Below are 20,315 nucleotides of genomic sequence, written 5' to 3' on the forward strand. Positions count from 1 at the left end.
TTCGAGTCTGGTTGAAAAATGTTACAAGTTACATAAAAAATTTAACGAGAATTTTGTTCCAAGTGAACAAGTTTTCAAAAATAAGGAAAGCGATACAAAAATTTAATTCTACATTGAAAGAAAAAATAATGACTCACTTTTTGACACTTTTTTTGAAAATGTGCATAGAATTTGAAAAAAATACAAAAGGCGTTAGCAAAAATTGAATTTTAAATAAATAAATATATGTGTCTATATATATATATATATTTATTTATTTAAAATTTTAAATTACATTTTTGCGAAAGCTTTTTGCATTTTTTTTATTCAAAAATATTATGCGCAATTCAAAAAAAACGTAAAAATGTAAGCAATAATTTTTACTTTGAAAGAATAATTAAGTTTTGTATCACCTACCAAATTTGTAAAAACGTGCGCTTGGGAGAAAAAAAATTATCCCTAAATTTTCTCTGTAGCTTACAAAGCTTTTCAAATGAAAACTCGATATATATATTAATTTAAAATTTTATTTTTTTGAACGCTTTTTGTATTTTTTAAAATACTGTCAACATTAAAAAAACACGCGTTACCTAGAAATATTTTATTTAAAATTATTGCCATTTTAAATTCAAGAAATAAGCTTCGAAATTTTAAATGTTAAAAATAATTTTTGAAACTAATGTCTTATTGTTGTATTTGTAATAAATAAAATTTATTTATACAAAATTCTAATTATTAAATTTCAGGAATTTTCCAATTCGAATATTTTATAAATCGGCAGTTTTCTGTCACGAATTTTATTATTCGGGAATTTTCCAATTCGGTAATATTAAAAACTGTCGGGAATTTTAATATTCGGGACTTTTCCAATTCGGTAATATTATAAACTGTCGAGAATTTTATTATTCGGGAATTTTGCAATTCGGGAATTTTATAATTCTGAAATTTTACTATTCGAAAATTTTATTATTCGGGAATTTTCCAATTCGGTATTTTTATTTTTCGGCAATTTTATTATTCGTGAATTTTATTTTTCGGCAATTTTCCAATTCGGTAATTTTATTATTCGTGTATTTTATTATTTGGGAATTTTCCAAAACGGTATTTTTATTTTTCAGCAATTTTATTATTCGCGAATTTGATTAATTCGGGAATTTTACAGTGTCGGGAATTTTATTTTTCGGGATTTTTCACTCGTCCCAATTTTTAAATAAAATCAAAGTAATAATTAAAATTCCAAGAATGCTGTGACAAACCTGTGTTAAAATTCTAAACTTCACAATCTCTTTTGTGTTCAGCAAATCTGGTTTTTAATGTCCAGCCACATTCATAATCTTTATTACAACATTTAAATTTAATTGGATAAATCACGCCAGATAAATTTTGAATGGAATCACTGTGTTTTTTCTTTAACAAGTAATTATATAATGTATTTGTGATGTTAAAATAAACGTTGACGTTAAATTTTTTAAGTGAATTCCTTTACTATTCAGATGGACCCTGAATTTAAAGTAAGGTAGCATTTAAATTAAACCTATTGTAAGTATCACTTTATTGTTTTTTTTAATTAGTTTTATTACTGTTATTGTAAATCTCACGAATGCGTTCTGTAATAATGTCATTAAATAGTTCAAGCGGATAGTCATTATGTACTAAAGTTGTTTTTAATGGATTTAAATTTTCTTTTCAAAATTGTATATCACTTAATTTAACACATCTATCTAAAAAAGCTTTTATTAAATTAATTTTGTGACCAAATAAATTGTGTGATAAATCGCCATAAAAAGTTTCTATAAATTGCGAATCAAGATCGTTAATAACAATATTAATCTCGAATTCATCAATGAATTTTTGACAATTTTCAATATTACTAAATGCATTTAAGAAAACTTCAATCTTGTCGGTGGGAAGAATAGCGGATTTTCAACCAAGCAAATTAATTTTTACCAGAAAGACGAATTTTCATTTAAAAAATATCATTTTTCAATAAAGAATTAAAAAATTTAATTTTTTGCGGTGATCAATTTTGAGAGAAGGATTTTATAACAAAATTATGGAATATTCAACTAGAGTAATAGTTACACTTTTAGTTTAAAAAAAATCATTTTAAACCAAACAAAAAAGAAATTCAAAGAAAAAACCAATTTTCAATCAAACGGCCATGAAATAAATTTTCAATAAAAAAGATGAATTTTCAAAAAAATGAAATAATAACAGAAGAGTTTAACTTTTTAACAATTAATTTTATTTGCAACCTAAAAGATAAACTTTCAACTAAAATGATAAATATTTTACTAGGGTACTTGAATTTTTAACCGAGAAGAAGAATTTTTAGAGAAAATTAACTTTCAAAGAAAAAGATAACAAAATACGAGAATTTTTAACAAAATAATTGAATTTCCAGTTAAAAAAACCAATTTTTCTTCAAATTGTTGAATTTTCAACTAGAAAAAACCAATCATTAACTAAAAATGGAGTCGCGTAATTTTCAGTCAAAATAATTAATTTTAAACCAAGCTAAACGGATTTATAAAAAAATAGTTCAATTTTCAAACAAATTGATAAATTTTCAAATAAAATTATGAATCTTTATGTGGAATAATTGAATTATAAACTAAGAAGATCCATTTTTAAACAAGAAAATCAATTTTTAAATAAAAAGATTAATTTTTCTACCAATGAATAAAAATTTTCAACAAAATATAGGAATTTTAACAAATATGTTAAATTTTTTAATAGAGAAGGCAAATTTTTAACCCAATAGTTGAATTTTAATCTAAAAAAAATTTTAACCAAAAATGCAATCTTAACATATTTACATTAAAAAATTAATTGTAAACAAGACATAAGAGTTTTTAACTAATACAACGAACCTTCACTGAAATAGTTGAATTTTCAAACAAAAAAATTAGTTTGTACTAAAAAATATAAATCGTCAACCAAAACTTAAATAACTAAATTTTAAGTTGAAAAAGTCATGTTAAGCCAAAAAGACGAATATTCAACTGAAAAAGATAATTTCTTAACTGAAAATTGAATAATTAAATTTTTAGTCAAAAAATTAATTGTAAACCGAAGAGATGAATTCTCAACTACAAGTATGGAATATTCAACTTGAATAATAGTTACATTTTTAGTTTTTAAAAAATTATTTTCATCAAAAAAAAATAAATTTTCATCGAAATAGTTCAATTTTTGGAAAAAATTCCTTTTCATCTGAAGGAAAAAAATTTCTATCAAACAGCTCATTTTTCAACCAAAGAAATTAATTTTCAATCGAAACGATGAATTTTCAACCGAAAAAATTATTTTTTTAACAGAAGAGTTTAAGTTTAAACAAAATAATTATATTTGCAGCCCAAAAAAAAGAATTTTCAACTAAAATAATAAATATTTAACTGGAATACTAGCATTTGGAACTAAAAAGAAAAATTTGGAAAAAAGATTAACTTTCAAAGAAAAATATAACAGAAGACGAGAATTTTCAACGAAATAGTTCAATCTTCAATTAAAAAAGACCAATTTTTTTTTGTTGAATTTTGAAATGGCTAAAATCTTTTTTCAACTAATAATGGAATAGTTAAATTTTTAGTTGACAAAATTAATTTTCAACTAAAATTTTAACGGATTTTCAAAAAACTAATTTAATTTTTCACCGAAGCGATAAGTTTTAAAATAAAATTATAAATATTTAAGTGGAATAGTTGAATTATAAACAACAAAAAAAAACGTATTTTAAACAAGAAGATTAATTTCCAAATAAAAAGAATGATTTTCTACCCAAGAATAATTTTTTTTAAATATGGGATTTTTTATCGAAATTATTGAATTTGAAATTAAGGAATAAAATTCTAACCAAATAGTTGAATTTTAAACTAAAAAAAATAGTAATTTTCAACCGGGAATAGAATGGTAACCTTTTTAGTTTAGGAAAATTAATTTTAATCCAAATATAAGAGTTTTCAACTAAAACAATGAACCTTCAACTTAAATAATTGCTAATAAAAGTAATAATAATTAATAATAATTTTTAATAAAAAATATCATTGTCAACCAAAACTTAAATAATTAAGTTTTAAATTAAAAAAATTAACGTTCAGCCAAACAGATGAATTTTTAACTACAACTATGTCTATGAAAAAGGTGAATTTTTAACTTGAATTCTGAATATTTAACCTGAATAATTAAATTTTTGAGCATTAAAAATTATTTTAAACCAAAAAGATTAATTTCTACTTGAAAAGACGCTTTTTAAACTCAAAAAGATCATTTCTCAACTAAAACTTGAATAATTAAATTTTTAGTGAAAGAATTAATGTTCAACCAAAGAGATGAATTTTTAAATACAATTATTGAATATTGAACTGGAATAATATTTACATTTTCAGAAAAAAAATTATTTTTAACCAAAAAGGAAACCAATTTTCAACAAAACAGTTGAATTTTTGGCAAAAAATTCTTTTTCGTCCAAAAACAAAAACAAGTTTTCAATCAAATAGCTTATATTTCCAACAAAGAAATGAATTGTTAATTAAAATGATGAATTTTAACCAAAAATTAATTTTTAACAAAAGAGTTTAATTTTCAACCAAGTAATTTTATTTCCAACTTAGAATCAGATTATATTTTAGAGTCAGATATAATTTGGTCTTCGGAGCGCACGATGGTACGGTGGCCGTGCGGTTCCGATGGTGGATGTTTTATCTCGGGCATTTTAAAAAATAAAATAAAATATGAATAATAGAATAATTCCAATCATTTATATCATTAAACACTCTTTTTCCTTAAATGGAAGACATTTTACATTTAACAAATTTTTCCGGGAAGTTTTTAAAAATAGTTTTTAGATTCAATGTTTTAAAATTAAACAAACAGGAATTTCCCTTATATTAAACAGCTGAATAATGAATACCATTGAGTAATTCAGGAATTCCTGCCGATTCTTTGATGTGCTCATTTACTTTGAAGCTATCTCAAATCTTTATAATTAGCTTGAATGATTAAGTCTTAAAATATGTTCTAATTATTTTTAATTTATTTTAATTTAAAACTGTCTTAATTTGAAATCTCATCAAATTTTAATGTCCAATAATTTCCACTATTAGTTAAAAAGACTTTTGTAATAAAAAATCTATATTAACCGAAGCAAATATTGTATAATATTTCCAGTGAATTCTAAAGTACATTAATACGTTTTTAGGTACTTATTCTTTAGATATTTTCAAAAATTCTAAAATATTCCAAGGGCCCAGAATAGGCCCGGAAAACACGATCAGAAAAACTTTAGGGAAATTAAGGGAAAAAATTGCGAAAGACACAGAGAATTTTTATAAAAAGCGTTTTGAATAACTGAGAGGAATAATAAATTAAAAAATTTTGACTTTATATCTAAATTTGTTTTAACCCTTTTATAAAAAATGCTTTTAATATTAAAAAGGTTAAATAAGAAAATAATTTATATGAATGTTGATGAATATTCGATTATTTTGATATGAACAATATTCCTTAAAAATCTGTAATTTTACATCTAAAAAAATTAAATTGTTATGTAAATCTCAAGTTTAATGGAATTTTCTAGAATCATCTGGACCAGACAATTTTTCAATAAACATTAGGAATTTAAAATAATTTAAATTTTTTTCGAATTATTTGGTACATTATTAAACACTAATTAATTCTAAAAATTCTGGGATATTTTCAAGTTTTCCAGTATATCCTGAATTCTTTTTGAATGTTATAGAATTATGCGCAATAAAACGTTCTTCAATATTCTTGAAAAATCTGGAATATTTTGGATTTTTCCCAAATTACTTTGGAATATTATGGAATATTCATCAACTCTAAAAATTCTGAAATAATCTAGATTTTTCTAGAATATACTGCAATCCTAGGAAATGTTCTAGAATTATCTGTAAGAGAACCTTCTTTAATATTCTTGAAGAATCTGCAACATTTTGGATTTCTCTCTAATGACTTGGAATATTATTGAACATTCATTAATTCATTAATTCTGGAAAATTTTTGATTTTTCTAAAATATAATATAATTCTTCGGAATGTTCTAGAATTATCTGGAACAAGAAACTTTTTCAATATTCTTCAAGAATTTGGAATATTTTGGATTTTTCCCGTAAGAATTGGAATATTATTGAACATTAATTCATTCTAAAAATTCTGGGATATTCTTCATTTTTCTAGAATATACTGTAATCCTTTGGAATATTCTAGAATTATCTGGAACAGAACCCTCTTTAATATTCTTGAAGAATCTGGATTATTTCGGATTTTTCCTTGATGACTTGGATTATTGATAAAAATTCTTTATTCTTAAAATTATCTGAAAATTCTGTAACATAAAAAGTTTTTTAAGTTTCTTTCGATCTTCGAAAAACACTAAACATCTTATAAACTGACTCGAATTTCTCATAAATATTTGTAAAATTTTGTAAAATAACCAAAATTTCTTTGAATTTTCTAGAATTATGTTATTGACTAACACGACATCTTCTAAAATTTTGTTGAATTTTTTAAAGAAATGTAGGAAAATTATATTTATGTATATCCTTGAAAACAAAGAAACAAATTCTATTTTTGAAATAAATAATTATTCAGAATTTTTATTTTGTATTAATAATTATTTTTCCTTTAAAATTATAATTTGATTGACATTTTTGTTTCTTTCTTGACTGAAAAATATTTTGTTCTTCAAAATTGGAATATTTTCTTAAAACTTAATTTTGTTAATGATTCAACTATTTTGTTCAAAAGACGTATTGTTTGATAAAGAAAAACATATATTTTGGACAGATAATTAAACTGTTATGGATAAATTCCTTACTTTGAAAAAACGTTTAATTTTTGCCGGTCAAAAACTCAACTGGTTGAAAATTAATCTTCTGTGCGCAAGAATTTTATTATTTTGTCGAAAATTGGTATTTCATTGAAAATTTGTACTTTCCAGTTATAAAATTGAAAAATATGTTTTGTTGAAAATTCTTCCTTTTATTCAATTTAACTTTTTTTATTTGAAATATCAAGTTATATATTTTTCGTCGAGTATTAATATTTTATGATAAAAAATTCAACATTGGATTCTAAATTTTCTTTGATTTTTTAGATTATACTGAAATTTTCTAATGTTTTTTAGAAGATTTCTTGGAAAAATTCACATGATTTTTATTTTGAAAAATTAATGTTAATAGAATATTTGAAAAGTTGTCAACATATTTTTTAAGATTTCCTAAATTGTAAAAAAAATCTGAAACCCTTTAAGGAAATTTTTTGAGAGAGCAGTATTTTCAAACAATTTTAGAAAAAATTTAAATAATTTCAAAAAAATAATTAAAGAAGATGATAAATTAATTTTTTTATTTTTAACTGTACGGGGGCTAAGATTGTAGTGTAAAATCAGACAGCAATTTATAATCTGATATAATTTGGTCTTCGAAGCTCGCGCAGGTGTAATTATCGTGCGGTAGCCGGCGGCGATGCAATGGCCGTGCGGTCAACGCTTAAAAAAGTCGATAATTTTTAACCATCCTGAAAAAAATGTCGTCACCCTTCTTGGTTCTTGAAGAATGGCAGGGGAAACCAGGCAATTAAGCTGCCGGATCGAAAAAGGGCACATTAACTTATTTCGCCGGGAGTGGGGAGGCCCCAGGAGGCTTTCAAAAACATGTTCGAATTTTAATTTTCAAAGACCATATCTAGATGTAGAATTACGTTGCACATCTTTTTTCTTCAGACAAAAAGTTTAGCTTTTTTAGTTTTCAAATTAAAGCCAAAAAACGGGCGCTTTGTAAAAATCAATTTTAATTTGATTTTCGCTTCAACTCGTGCTTAGTTGGTCAGTTTTTACAATTTTTTAATGAAAGTTTCAGGGAATGCAGTTCAAAATGTCTTTCGACTGATCGGGCAAAAGTAATTAAAAAATTTGTTTTAAAGAAATTGTTGTAATTTTTTTCTGATGCAAGGCGCTTATCGGACTTTTCCAAATTTCAGCGTTTCGTTTATTGGACGACTTTTGAGCAACAAAAAACTTCCAGCGAGAAAGTTGTTAAAAAAAGTACAAAGCAGTTTTCTGGAAAATCTTAGCCCAATCAAATTGATATTCAAAAAGTTATTAACGTCTTAATTCGATATCGGCTAGGCGACTCGCGCGTGGGTTGTAGAGAGAGTTTCAGAGTATTGTGCATAAATAAATAATAGCGCATAATGTAAAATAATTGATTCATTTAATAATATGTAATATTATTTTTTTTTATTTCTTTCGTCCACTTTATTCTTACCATTCTCAAATCACAATAAATAACATTTGTAGAAAATAATCACCAAAGTTTCGGCACTCATACAGCAGCCTTATCGTGGCAAAAAATAAATAGAAAAATAAAGTAAAAATAAAATTAAAATCAAAGTTTTATTTTATTTTTATTTTTTGCCTTTATAAGGTTGTTGTATGAGTGCCGAAACGTTGGTGATTATTTTCTACAAATGTTTTCTTTATTGTGATTTGATAATGGTAAAAATAAAGAGGACGAAAGAAATAAAAAAGAGAAGGAAGTGCATTTGGTTGGTTGCCTTCTCATTTTTCTTTCCTACATTTTATTTTTTTCCAAATGAAAAACAAATTTTTTCTTTTCTTTTTTTCTAGGGGGAAAGGAGAAGAGGAAAACTTTTTTTTTCTTTCAGATTGCAATGAGAACACTTTATGGTGGTTGTCCAAATTTGGTCGTTAGATTCTTGATTTTTTTTTCAGGCATAATATTAGTTAGTTTACATTATGATATATTATTTATTTATGCATAATCCCTTATTACTGCCTGATTACTGAATTAAATTTTTTTGGCACCGGTGAACTATATTATAAATTGGATCTGGAACTCTAGCTACAGGCCGCACGCAAGTCGCTTGGAAGCTATCGACTTGAGACGTTAATAATTTCTTGAATATCAATTTGATCAGGCTAAAATTTTCCAGAAAACTTCCTTGTATGGTTGCTAACAACTTTCTCTCTGGAAGTTTATTGTTGCTCAAAATTCGCTCGCTATACGAAACGCTGCAAGTTACAAAAGTCCGATAAGCGCCACACATGAGAAAAAAACTAGCAACAACTTTTTTCAAATAAGTTTTTTAATTCCTTTTGCTGTATCAGTCAAAGAATATTTCGAGCCACATTGGCTGCAAATTTCACTTTAAAAGTCCGAAAAACTGACTGACTAACCACGAGTTGAAGTAAAAAACGAATTAAAATTGATTTTTTTAAAATAGCTAGTTTTTTGGCTTTAATTAGAAAACGAAAAAAGCTACAACTTTTTTTAGTCGAAAAAAAATGCGCAATGAAATTGCACATCTAGATATAATCTTTAAAAATTAAAAAAAAAAATTTTTGTTTGAAACCTTCCAGGGGCCTTTCCACTCCCGGCAAAATAAGTTTATGTGCAGATATTCAATCCGGCAGTTCAATTCTAAATAATGGATCCTATCTTAATATTAATATGTTTAAAAATAGTAAATAAATAAATTACTGACCGTTATTGCACATAGAAATGCCCCGATCCATCACATAACTGATAAGAGCCATAATGACTCCAAGCAAAGCTAAAAAGACCCAATCTTCGCCAAGCCTTGCTCCAGTGTGTTTCCAGGCGAAGGCCAACAGTGCCACAAGTTTCCTGCATAAAGGACCTCTTGTTGACTTTCTAAGATCTTCAGCTCTCGCCTTATCCAATTTTCTTCTCGATTTTTGATGTGAGCTGAGTCTTCGAGCTTCTTCTTTTGCATATTCACCCAGATCCTTCGTATAGCGGCCATACATCTGTATCAAAATTGCAAATAATAACAGTCATCATCTATAATTTGGGATATTAATCTAATTACCTGCACTAAAAAAAAAATGGTTAGTGGTGCTAACTATTTAGTTTGTAAGATATAGTACTGATATTTTGTTAGTTAGGACAACCATTTACTTAGTTGTGAGTACTAACTAAATGGTCACTGCAACTAATGGAATTGTTGTACGAACTAACAAAATAGCAGTTTCAACTAATAAAATAGCAGTACCATATTTTACTAACTAAATAGTAAAATCAAGGAACCATTATTTTCAGAGTGCCTTTCATCTTATCGGTCTACCCGACAAAGAAATAAATTTTTAAACATGCACTTTATTGTAAAAATTTCGGAAATTTTTCCTAACCTTTGGTATGGAATATTCCTATATTTTCTTAGGAAAACTACTAGTTAAGAAAAATAGACAATTTTCCCTGATTTTTGGAGAAAATTATAAGTGAGCCGGAATTGTTTCTGAAAAAATCGAGAATAATTAGAAAAACAGAGTGGCCGTTTTAATCGAAAAAATGAATTCCTGGTCAAATCAAACACTAAGTACACTTATAATATGGAAGGTAATAAAAATTTTCAATGTAAAAAATATAAATCGGCGTTATCATTTTCAATACTCCTGATTAAAAAATCATTCAATGAACTTTTAAATTTTCAAAATTATAGCATTTTAAGGAATTTAAATAGAGAAACATGGAAAATTGAAAATCTTTTTAATGAACACTTCTTAAATCAGAAATAAAATTATTTTTATTTTGAATAGTTGAAACATCCTCAAAAAGCTTCAAAATCTTAAGAAATCTAGAAGATGTTTATAATTTATTCAAATTTAAAATTATTTCTGAAATTCTTTCAGAAGTTCTAAATATCTGTCAAAATTAATTGAATTTTCCTACAATTTTTAAAAAGTCCTGCAAATTTTCAAAAATTTCCTTAAAATTTAGATGTATAAATAACAATTCAACATTTATTATTTGCAGATGAAATTTTTGTAATTTCAAGAGATATTCAGAAGCTTTTAAAAGGTTAAAAATGAATTTAAAACTTGTAATGACAGCTTAATTTAAAACAAAATACAGATTTTTGCAGATTTAAAAATATATAAGCTTTTTAATAATTCTAAAAGGCTTCAAAAGAATGAAAATATTTTCTTAAGATTCCTAGAAAAATTTTAATAATTTTTCATTTGAAACAATTATTTTAAAAAAATATTTAAAAAGCTTTTAGAAGATGTACAAAATTTTCGAAAAATAATATGGAAGATTTTAAGGAAACTTTTTAAAATCCAAAGTTTAAAGGATTTTCGAAATTTTAACGATTCCAGGCTTTCTGTTTCAAATAATATAGTTTACAATTGTTTACTTTAATTGTTTACTTTTAATTTCAATCTAATGTCTTCAAGTGACAGTCAAATATAGTTCAAAATTCAATAATTAATCTTTTTCTCATTTAAAATCGTTTTTAAATCTTTTTTCTTCACTTTTTAATAATTAAAGTACAGATCCATTAAAATTTTTTTTATTTTTGTTGCTTATTTATTAAATAAAAATAATTTTATCAAAAATGATAAACTTTAAACATATTTAATTTGAAAATTGCTTAAATCATCAAGACAACGTTTTAAAATTGTTTAAATTAAAAATATAAGCACAAAAATAAAAATCTAAAATGAAAAATTTGTTTAAAAAAATATTTTTGAATTACGCATTGCAAACTGAATAATATCATGATTGAGAAAGATAACACTTTAACTAATTATTTGGAAAACTGTTGATGTCGAATTTGAAAAGATTTTTCTTCTGGAAATTTGTGAAATTCCAGGTCAAAAAATAAATTTACTGTCATTTCCCGATTTTCCCGTTCTCAAAAAAAATCCAGGTCATTTCCCGGTCCAGCGGCTACCCTAAAAATGTTGAGGAATTAACAAAATCATTCTTGTTTATAATAAACAAACTTGAAGGGTAGAAATACATAAATAGATAAACAACAAAATTGGAATTTTTCAAGAGAATATAAAAATCTTCTGAAAAATATCCTAACTTTAAAATAAATTCGCTATTTCCTTGTACGAAATTTTAGGGGAAATTTCCGAAAAATTCCTTACAGTGCATCTAAAACATAATGTAATATTTAAAATATGGATAAAGCGTTAGACAAGGCAAAAGTGAAGAAAGTGAGCTTTAGAAATAGAAATAAGAATAAGCATTTGAGCAGTTCAGAAAACAATAACTATCACAAAATTAAAGTCTATTTTGATATTTTTTTCTCAAACATGAACAAAGATTACTGTATAAATGAGAGACAAATCGGATTATATTTATTAAACCATAATATTTTCAACGTATGAACAAACAATATAAAAAATCTGGGCCACGTGACCAGATTCCTACCTTACTGACCTTTTTTTATTTCCTAACTTATTTTCATACGAAACGCTCCATTGAGTTTAAGATTCTAGATAATAAATTAAGAGGCACTAAGGAAAGTGAGTCTTGTCCTAAATTTTAATAATGATGAAAAAAAATGTTTTCTCAATAATGTTTGTTTGCCTTTTTCATAACTATTAAAATTTAAGCCCAGGCTCACCTTCCTTAGTGCTTCTTATTTAATATCAAAAAATTTTAATTCGATGTAGCGCTTCGTGAGAAAATAAGTTAGGAAATAAAAAAAGTATCGGTAAAGTAGGAATCTGGCCACATGACCCACTCGTCACATGGCCTTAAGTATTTATTGACTTTCAAAACATTGGTTTTTGAGAAAATTGGAATAGACGCAAATTTTGTGGATTTACAAAGGAAATACCTTGCTGAAAAAGTTTGATAGGATTTGACAGAAAAATTAACACTTTTCAATCCGTTTACTTTATCTGCTATTTTTAAAATTTCAGTTATTTTCTTATTAAGAGCTTTTGAAAAAATCTATCAAAATAAATAATTAATAAATTATAGTATTATAGCACCAGGCTTCTGTGACACCAGGTTTGTTCCGAGCTGAATGGCAGTAAACCAACGTCTGGTAACTTACCGACGTACAATAATGGTTCATGCCCAGGCTCTGATGTCACTCGTCGATAATGTAGGTTCCTACTCTATCATCAGTCGGTAATGTAGATTCTTATCAGTGCTCTCAACACGGGCACCTTTTGCACTACTGCGTATGCGATGCATAAGGTGCTTTATTGACTGTCATTCGCGCGCTGATTTGAAATGTTATAGAATAAACATAAATTTTATTATCAAGACAGTCACACAAAAAAATCTTATTGCGGGTTTGGAGATCAGACCATATTCAATATATGTTTTTGGGGACACTGAATCCGATTCCGAGGTCCAAAAAACCCCTACACGTCAGGGTTCTGACATAACCTCTGACACAACCCCAAATACATATGATAAACATGGTCTAATCCCCGAATTAGAAAAAAATAATTTATGACGTTTTTTGAGGTTATGTCAGAACCGTGACGTGGTGGGATTCTTTAAACTTCGGATTCGGATTCAGTGACTCGAAAAACATATAGCAAACATGGTCTGACCTCCAGCTCCAAAAAGAGATTTTTTTGTGCGGCTGTGTAACAGCTAAAAATATTTTTTGATTATTTTAATCATATTCATTTTCTAAATTATTGTCACTAATATATGCATTTAAAAAACTCTGTGTTAATCAAAATAGATATACAAATTTTATTATTGGTACATTTTGAAATATTTAAGATTTATTCATCAAGAAATTGTAATTCAAATTTTTTAAAGTTAAATATTAAATAGAAACTCAGTCGAATTTATTTTAAAAATTTCAAAAATGTATATTAAATAAATTTGTTTTATTATTCGTATACATGTTAAATGTTGTTTTTGATAATAAAGCATCGGTACGTTTCATATTGGTTTTCCGTTCCTTTCGAATAATAAAATTGCCGGAACATTTTTTTAATTTTAATAGTTTTTTAACATTATTTTTTAAAGTAAAAATAACAATAAGTGTATGGAAATTGTATAAAAAAAATATTAAACAAACGTGCGAAAAATCTTTACAGGATTCAAATAAGCACTAATTTATTAAGCTTATTTTTAATTTTTTTTAATTAAAATTTTGATGTTTGAGAACGCTCCTAGTAATTTTTTAAAATTCTATATATTATCTCTTATATAATATACTTTTTTGAACAGTTTTAAAATAAATTCGACTGAGTTTCTATTTAATATTTAATTTGTATAAAATTGGGATTACAATTTCTCGATAAATAAATACTCAATATTTTAAAATGTACTTGTAATAAAATTTCTATATACATTTGAATAAATATACAAAATTTGAAATACATGAATTGGTAATAATAATTAAAACAAACAAAAATATGACATTAAATAACATGCTATTTTTTATTTACGGAATACTAATTTTCTTTTTTAACCTAATTTTTAGGACATATTTCAAACTATTCAAGTTCCACTTTAAATTATCAAAATATAATTATTTTTAATTAATAATAATGAATGAAACCATTGAATTTTTTAAGATTTCAAATAAAAGCACGAACGGCAGCTAATAAACAGCGTCTTATTTTACCGACTCATGACATCCTAGCACGGACACAAACCATTATCGTCTGTTGGTAAGTGACCAGTCGCTGGTTTACTGACGTTTAGCTCGGAATAGAACCAATATCATAGAAGTCGATGTTTGTAAGCCATCCTTATAAGCATGATATTAAAAAATGTAATGATTACAGTATACATACTGGTATTATTTTACCTTTCTTCTATTTTTGCACTTCTATTGTTCATGACTGTGGCAGGATTAGCGCAAATACGGAACCATTTTTTCGGACTTTCCGTCATTTCCATTTTTTTTATCATTCTTTGGGACTGGAGAAAGTTTTGGAATTAATGAAAATGAGTAGAGATATTTTTGATCGAGTATTTTTCATATTTCATTTTGCAAAAATTATATTATTAAACTACACACACCTAAAAAAATAGATATATAATCAAAATAACACATGGATTTTTTATATTCGCTCATTTCTTATGCGGAAAACCGATTTTCCGTTTTCGTAGAAAGTCGTGTGTTTGGATCATTAATGGTTTCAATTTGTTTACCTATTAATAAAGATTACACGTTTTTGCAACATCAATTTTGTGACTAAAAATTTCAAAATAAGTAATTTTCTTTTATGGTAAAATTTATTTCTGAATATTTCTAAGCAATATTGATAAAAGTGAGCAATTTTAATCGTTTTTTTTAATATTGAGAAATAATTTTTTCGTAATGTTTTCTACGAATACTGTAATTTGTAAACTTTTCTATCCTTTCAAAGAGAGATGTAGAAAATAAATTTATGTCGGTTCCTTAAAAGAAATTCCGTTACGGATAAACAAAAAATTTATCAAAATGAACATTTTTAAATATTTCAAAAAGATTTTTAAACATTTGGAAATGTATCAAGCGAATCCAAAACTTTCTTAAGGTTCATAAGGAAATTTAAAAAGATTTTTTATTTTGAAAAACTGATTTTAAGAAAAAATCGAAAATCATTTCAAAGGATTTCCTTAAGATTTTCAAAAGAATATAGAAGATTTAAACTTAAATCAATTTCAAAAAATTGTAAGCAAAATGTTGATCTTTAAATATTTTCAACGAAAAACGTAGATGTTTCTAAAGAGTATTAAAAGGTTAAAATTAAATTTAAAAATGCCTTAAGATGCGTGGGAAATTTTCAAATAATTTTTCATTTTGAAAAATTAATTTTAAGAAAGTATTTGAAAAGTCTTTAATTTATTTTTGAAGATTTGCAAAATTGTAACCAAAAATTTAAAAGATTTTGAAGCAATCTTTTAAAATCCTAGGAAATACACTAATAATTTGAAAAGATAAAAAATTTCTATTTTTCGTCTTAGGAAAATTTCCGAAAAATAGAATATTTTTTTATTTCATCAAATCTTCTAAAAGCTACCTTGAATCTTCTAAAGCGTCTAAAAAGTCTTCTGAAATATTTTTGAATTTTCTCTAGAATCTTAGAAAAATTATATCTATATTAACTTAAAATTAAGTGCACAAATTAATTTTTTTTTAAATAAAATCCTTTTAAATTTTAATTTGCTTCAAATTTTGTTCTCTCTAGAAATAAAAATCTTTTTTTGTTTGAAAATTCAAATACTTTGTTAAAAATAATTTTTTTTGTTAAGGATTTATCTATTTTTTTTATCAATATAACTCTTTTTGATTGAAAATAAAACATTTTTTGTATTTAACATCATTTTAAAACTCACCTCTTCGGATAAAAATGTAATTATTTTTTATCAAAAATTCGCCTCTTTTTTTAAAGAAAATTCCTTTACTTGGTTAGGAATTAAACTATTTAGTTAAAAAAATCTTTTATTTATAAGAAAAAAAACATATTTTCGGGACAGATAATTAAACTATTATTTAGAAAATCTATTTTTTATAAAACCAAATTATTTTTGTTGGTTAAAATTTCAATTGGTTGAAAATTAATGTTTTTACGAGGATTTTACTATTTTTTCTAAAATTCGTATTTTTGTTGAAAATTGACATTTTCATGTTATAAAATTGAAATATTTTGTAGAAAATTCGTCTTCTGGTAAAAATGTATTTTTTACTTTTTTTATGATTGAACTATTTTGTTAATAATTCTTCTTTTTTTGTTTTATTCAACTGCTTCTAATTTTATATAAGAAATGTTTATGGAAATGTCAACTATTACATTTTTCGTAGAGAATTATTATTTTTGTATGGAAAATTCAATTACTTGGTTTTAAAATTGATCAATTTTGTGAAAAGTGAGTTTTTTTAGTTTAAGATTGATCATTCTAATTCAAAATTCATCTCTTTTCTTGAAAATGTAATTCATTCAAAATCCGTCTTTCTGGATAGAAAATACTTCTATTTTTTTGAAAATTTTCGGAATAGAAAATTAAACTATTATGTAGAAAATTTCTTTTTTCTAAAAAACCTTTCATTTATGTTGGTTAAAAATTTAAATGATTCAAAATTAATCTTTCTTGAGGTAACATTTTATTATTTTACTAAAAAATATTTTATTCTTGTTGTATGAATTCAACTGTTTGTTGTTTAAAAGTAAAACCTTTACTGGTTAAAATATAAATTATTAATGTTACATCTTTTCGTTTTTTCTTGACAACTGTACTATATGGTTGAAAATTAACTTGTTTTTCAAAATTTTAATTTGAGATATTTCAAATATTAAAAAAACTTAAAACAATTTGTTTAGAATCTTATTACAATTATATTTATATCAATTAAAAAAATAAACAGATAAACATAAAAAATATATAGTAATTCAAAATGCTGGCTAAATATTAAAAATTATTTTTCTCTCAAATCGAGAACTTATTTGCACGTTAGTGAATGAAAAAATCATGACCAAAATACAACTTATTGTCTTTATGATATATAAATAACATAAATGAAAAAAGTCGTAAGAAAAAAATTTACATTTTGCGTTAAAAAATAAAATTTTATTTTAGTAAGAAGTAAGCAAGCCAACTATATCTAATTAATTTTATTTTAGAAAATAAATCATAATACTCAATAGGAAGTTGAAAAGTAGCACACCTTTCTAAAAAAATGTTTATTTGTCAAAAGAAGAAAGCACTTTTATAAGACGATCAAAATTCTATCCCAAAAACTTTTTCTTCTTTTTTCTCTATCTAAAGTCACTTCCATAAACTTTACCCAAAAAATATGTTAAAATTTTTTTTTTTCATAAAAGAAATTCAATTAAAAATTAGAATTTTTTTATTCAACTTGCCCAATTCTCAATTGTGAGAAATTAAAACAACAAATTATTTTTCATAATGCCACAAAGAAAGTTTTCTGTACTATGACTAATGAATCTAATCATTTTTTATTTTTTTGGTTCATCCTAAAGTCGAAGGAGGGGGGGAGGGTGATTTTTTTTAGTGAATTAAAAAAAATTGCTCTAATTGGTCCTAACACGACCCAAGCGAAATCGGGGCCGGTGAGCAGGCCTAGATTTTAAAAGGTACCTTACACTTACAACGAAGTCATCGTTGCAGACAAAGTAGGCCTTGTTCAAAACGCTGGCCGGCATGTGAAATGATCTTAAAAATCCTTTTTCTGCCTGGATCTCAAGTTATCGGCCAACTACACAAGCACTCGAAAAGTAAACGTTTTTTTCCCCGCACTAACATTTTTTCAATTTCTTCTTCTCTCAACACATAGAAAAACTTCCTGTAATTTCAATTCACATTTTTGGAATTCGGCACTTTACTATTTTCGAAAAATATGATGAACCACCGAGATACTAAACAGATATTCATAACTCATTTGAAAATAAAGAAGTAAACGAAATTCGAAACCTTTTTAATAAAAAACCACAATATAAATTAAATTCCATTTTATCAATTTTTCAAACAAAATTTGTCCCCGAGAATTTATTGTTCTGGACGTGGATGAAAATGCTGCAGAAAACTGAAAAAAATTATCCGACGGCAGATAGTTTTCATCACGAGGCCGATAATAATTCTCCGTTTTCGGATAATTTTAGTTTCAAATTGTTTAAAAAATTGTTTTCCCCGAGCTATTATTTATCTGAAATAAACAATATTTAAGGAACAAGATTTTTCAATTAAATTATCTGAGGGCAAATAATTTTTATCACGAGACGCATAAAAATTATGCCTCCTCGAATAATTTTATTTTTTTCAGCTTTTTTATACAAATTCAGATCAAAATATTTCGGTGATTTACTGCGTAGGGCGAAATCGTAACCCCCGCCCGGATGCGAAATTTCGAGAGACTGAATGCGACTCCTCATCGCCTCTCTAGGCTGGGTTGAATTTGTCGAAATTTGGCAAGAGTCAAAATTTCTATTTTTATCAAGTAGCCGCCTGTAAGCATCCTATTGTTTATACGTTGAACTTAATATGTCACAAGACACTACATTCGTTTAGAACTGTGCAAGTGATACAGATGTCATTGATTTCGACCCGGAAAACAAGGGTAGTTGGGCAATAAAAAATTTTTAAAATTATTAATTGTTAATATTAATATTTTACAAATTATTGTTTCCAGCATAAAGTAGGTTCGCAGAGATGATTTTGCTTTTCTTATTCCATTTTTTAAAAATTTATTCGTTTTATTATTTAAAGGATAATTAGTTCAAAAATACACTTCAAGTCCCTTATAATAACAGTTTCGGGGTTTTCTCGCCCTGGCCTTTTTACTAAGGCGGTAGCCTCGAAACTTAAACATTTAGGGCCGCCTAAACCGTTTCCAATTGGGATGCATAATATTGCGCTATATGCTCGACTGAGTACTCACGCACTGCGGCACTTCTGACGTGAGAGTCGAAACCATCTCTCGCCCTTCACTTTGAGAAACTGCGCGGCCAGCAGTTTCTAGGAATTAATAATATTAATTCTAGGAATTACAAAGCCGGCCGGGCTTCTATGGGACCTAGAGTGTACATAAGTTTAGAAGGAACTAACGGTTTTTTTAAGCACTAAAATACAGTGAAAACGTTAAATAGTCCTCCCTTATATAGCCCTTCCGAGAATTGACGCCGCGCCGTAGGTAGGTGTAGAAGGAGCTAGGCAGGGTGCGCGGGATCACTCAGGCGAGCACTCAGGCGTGAACAAAAAAAGTGGAGCGGGCTATAATGAGATAGTTCCCACCCACCTTCAGGCCCAAAATCGGCGCTGTAGAAGAGTTTTACTGTACTTGGAATAAACAAGCGTTCTAATATTACTTTTACTAAAAATAGCTAAATTGTTGAAATATATTAAAATTCAGATCTGTAAATTAGAAAAAAATTATTTTGTTAAACAGTTTTCAGCTTCAAACTTTCAATATTATATTACTTGAAACTGGAAGTGTTTAAATTGAATAATTTAAAATTTAAAGCATACATCGAAACTTAAAAAAAGGTTTTGTTTAATTTTTATGTGCTTATAATTAAACAAGATTTTAATTTTGAATACAAAATAGTTGATTTCTACCATGAAGACAGATCTTTCAATTTTAATAAATAAAAAATAAATTAAAACCAATAATTAGTTAAATAATTAATTTTAACCTGAAGTCTCCTCAATTGCTTGAATAAACGTTTGAAAAACTTTAAATAATTAATAAAGGCAAATTTGATCAAATAAAATGTGCTAAATAAATGCGAATACGAAAATGCATTCAAATTTTTGTAAATTATGTGTAAGCTAACAAAAAATGTGTTGTATTATTTTTTGTGTATGTGTCAGAATAATTTATATTATCAATAGAAAATGGAACAATTGTTATTTTTAGGATTTTAATCGAGAAGAAAAGGAAAAAATTGTAGTGTTCAATTTGTTCTGAATTAGAATAAGTTATTTTTTGTTTTTATTATTTGTATTTAGTTACAAATAATTAATTTTGTTTATTTATCTATTTTCTGTATTATAAGAAGATATTCTCTTCTTTTGAACATTTTTGTCGGGTTTACAAACAAAAAAT

General features: G+C 25.7%; 1 protein-coding gene across 10 annotated transcripts in view; it reads right to left on the reverse strand.

Moving 5' to 3' along the window:
• LOC117177715 (chloride channel protein 2) overlaps window positions 1–20,315 on the reverse strand; it is a 245,804-nt gene that overhangs the window by 52,935 nt on the left and 172,554 nt on the right. For 4 of the 10 annotated variants that reach the window (XM_033368594.1, XM_033368597.1, XM_033368589.1 and 1 more), the window contains one exon: window positions 9,507–9,792. In XM_033368594.1, the coding sequence (XP_033224485.1) occupies window positions 9,507–9,792 (286 nt within the window). The other 6 variants (XM_033368593.1, XM_033368595.1, XM_033368591.1 and 3 more) reach the window with 6 other exon arrangements.

The sequence above is a fragment of the Belonocnema kinseyi genome, chromosome 8 (assembly GCF_010883055.1).
Source record: "Belonocnema kinseyi isolate 2016_QV_RU_SX_M_011 chromosome 8, B_treatae_v1, whole genome shotgun sequence".
Taxonomy (NCBI): domain Eukaryota; kingdom Metazoa; phylum Arthropoda; class Insecta; order Hymenoptera; family Cynipidae; genus Belonocnema; species Belonocnema kinseyi.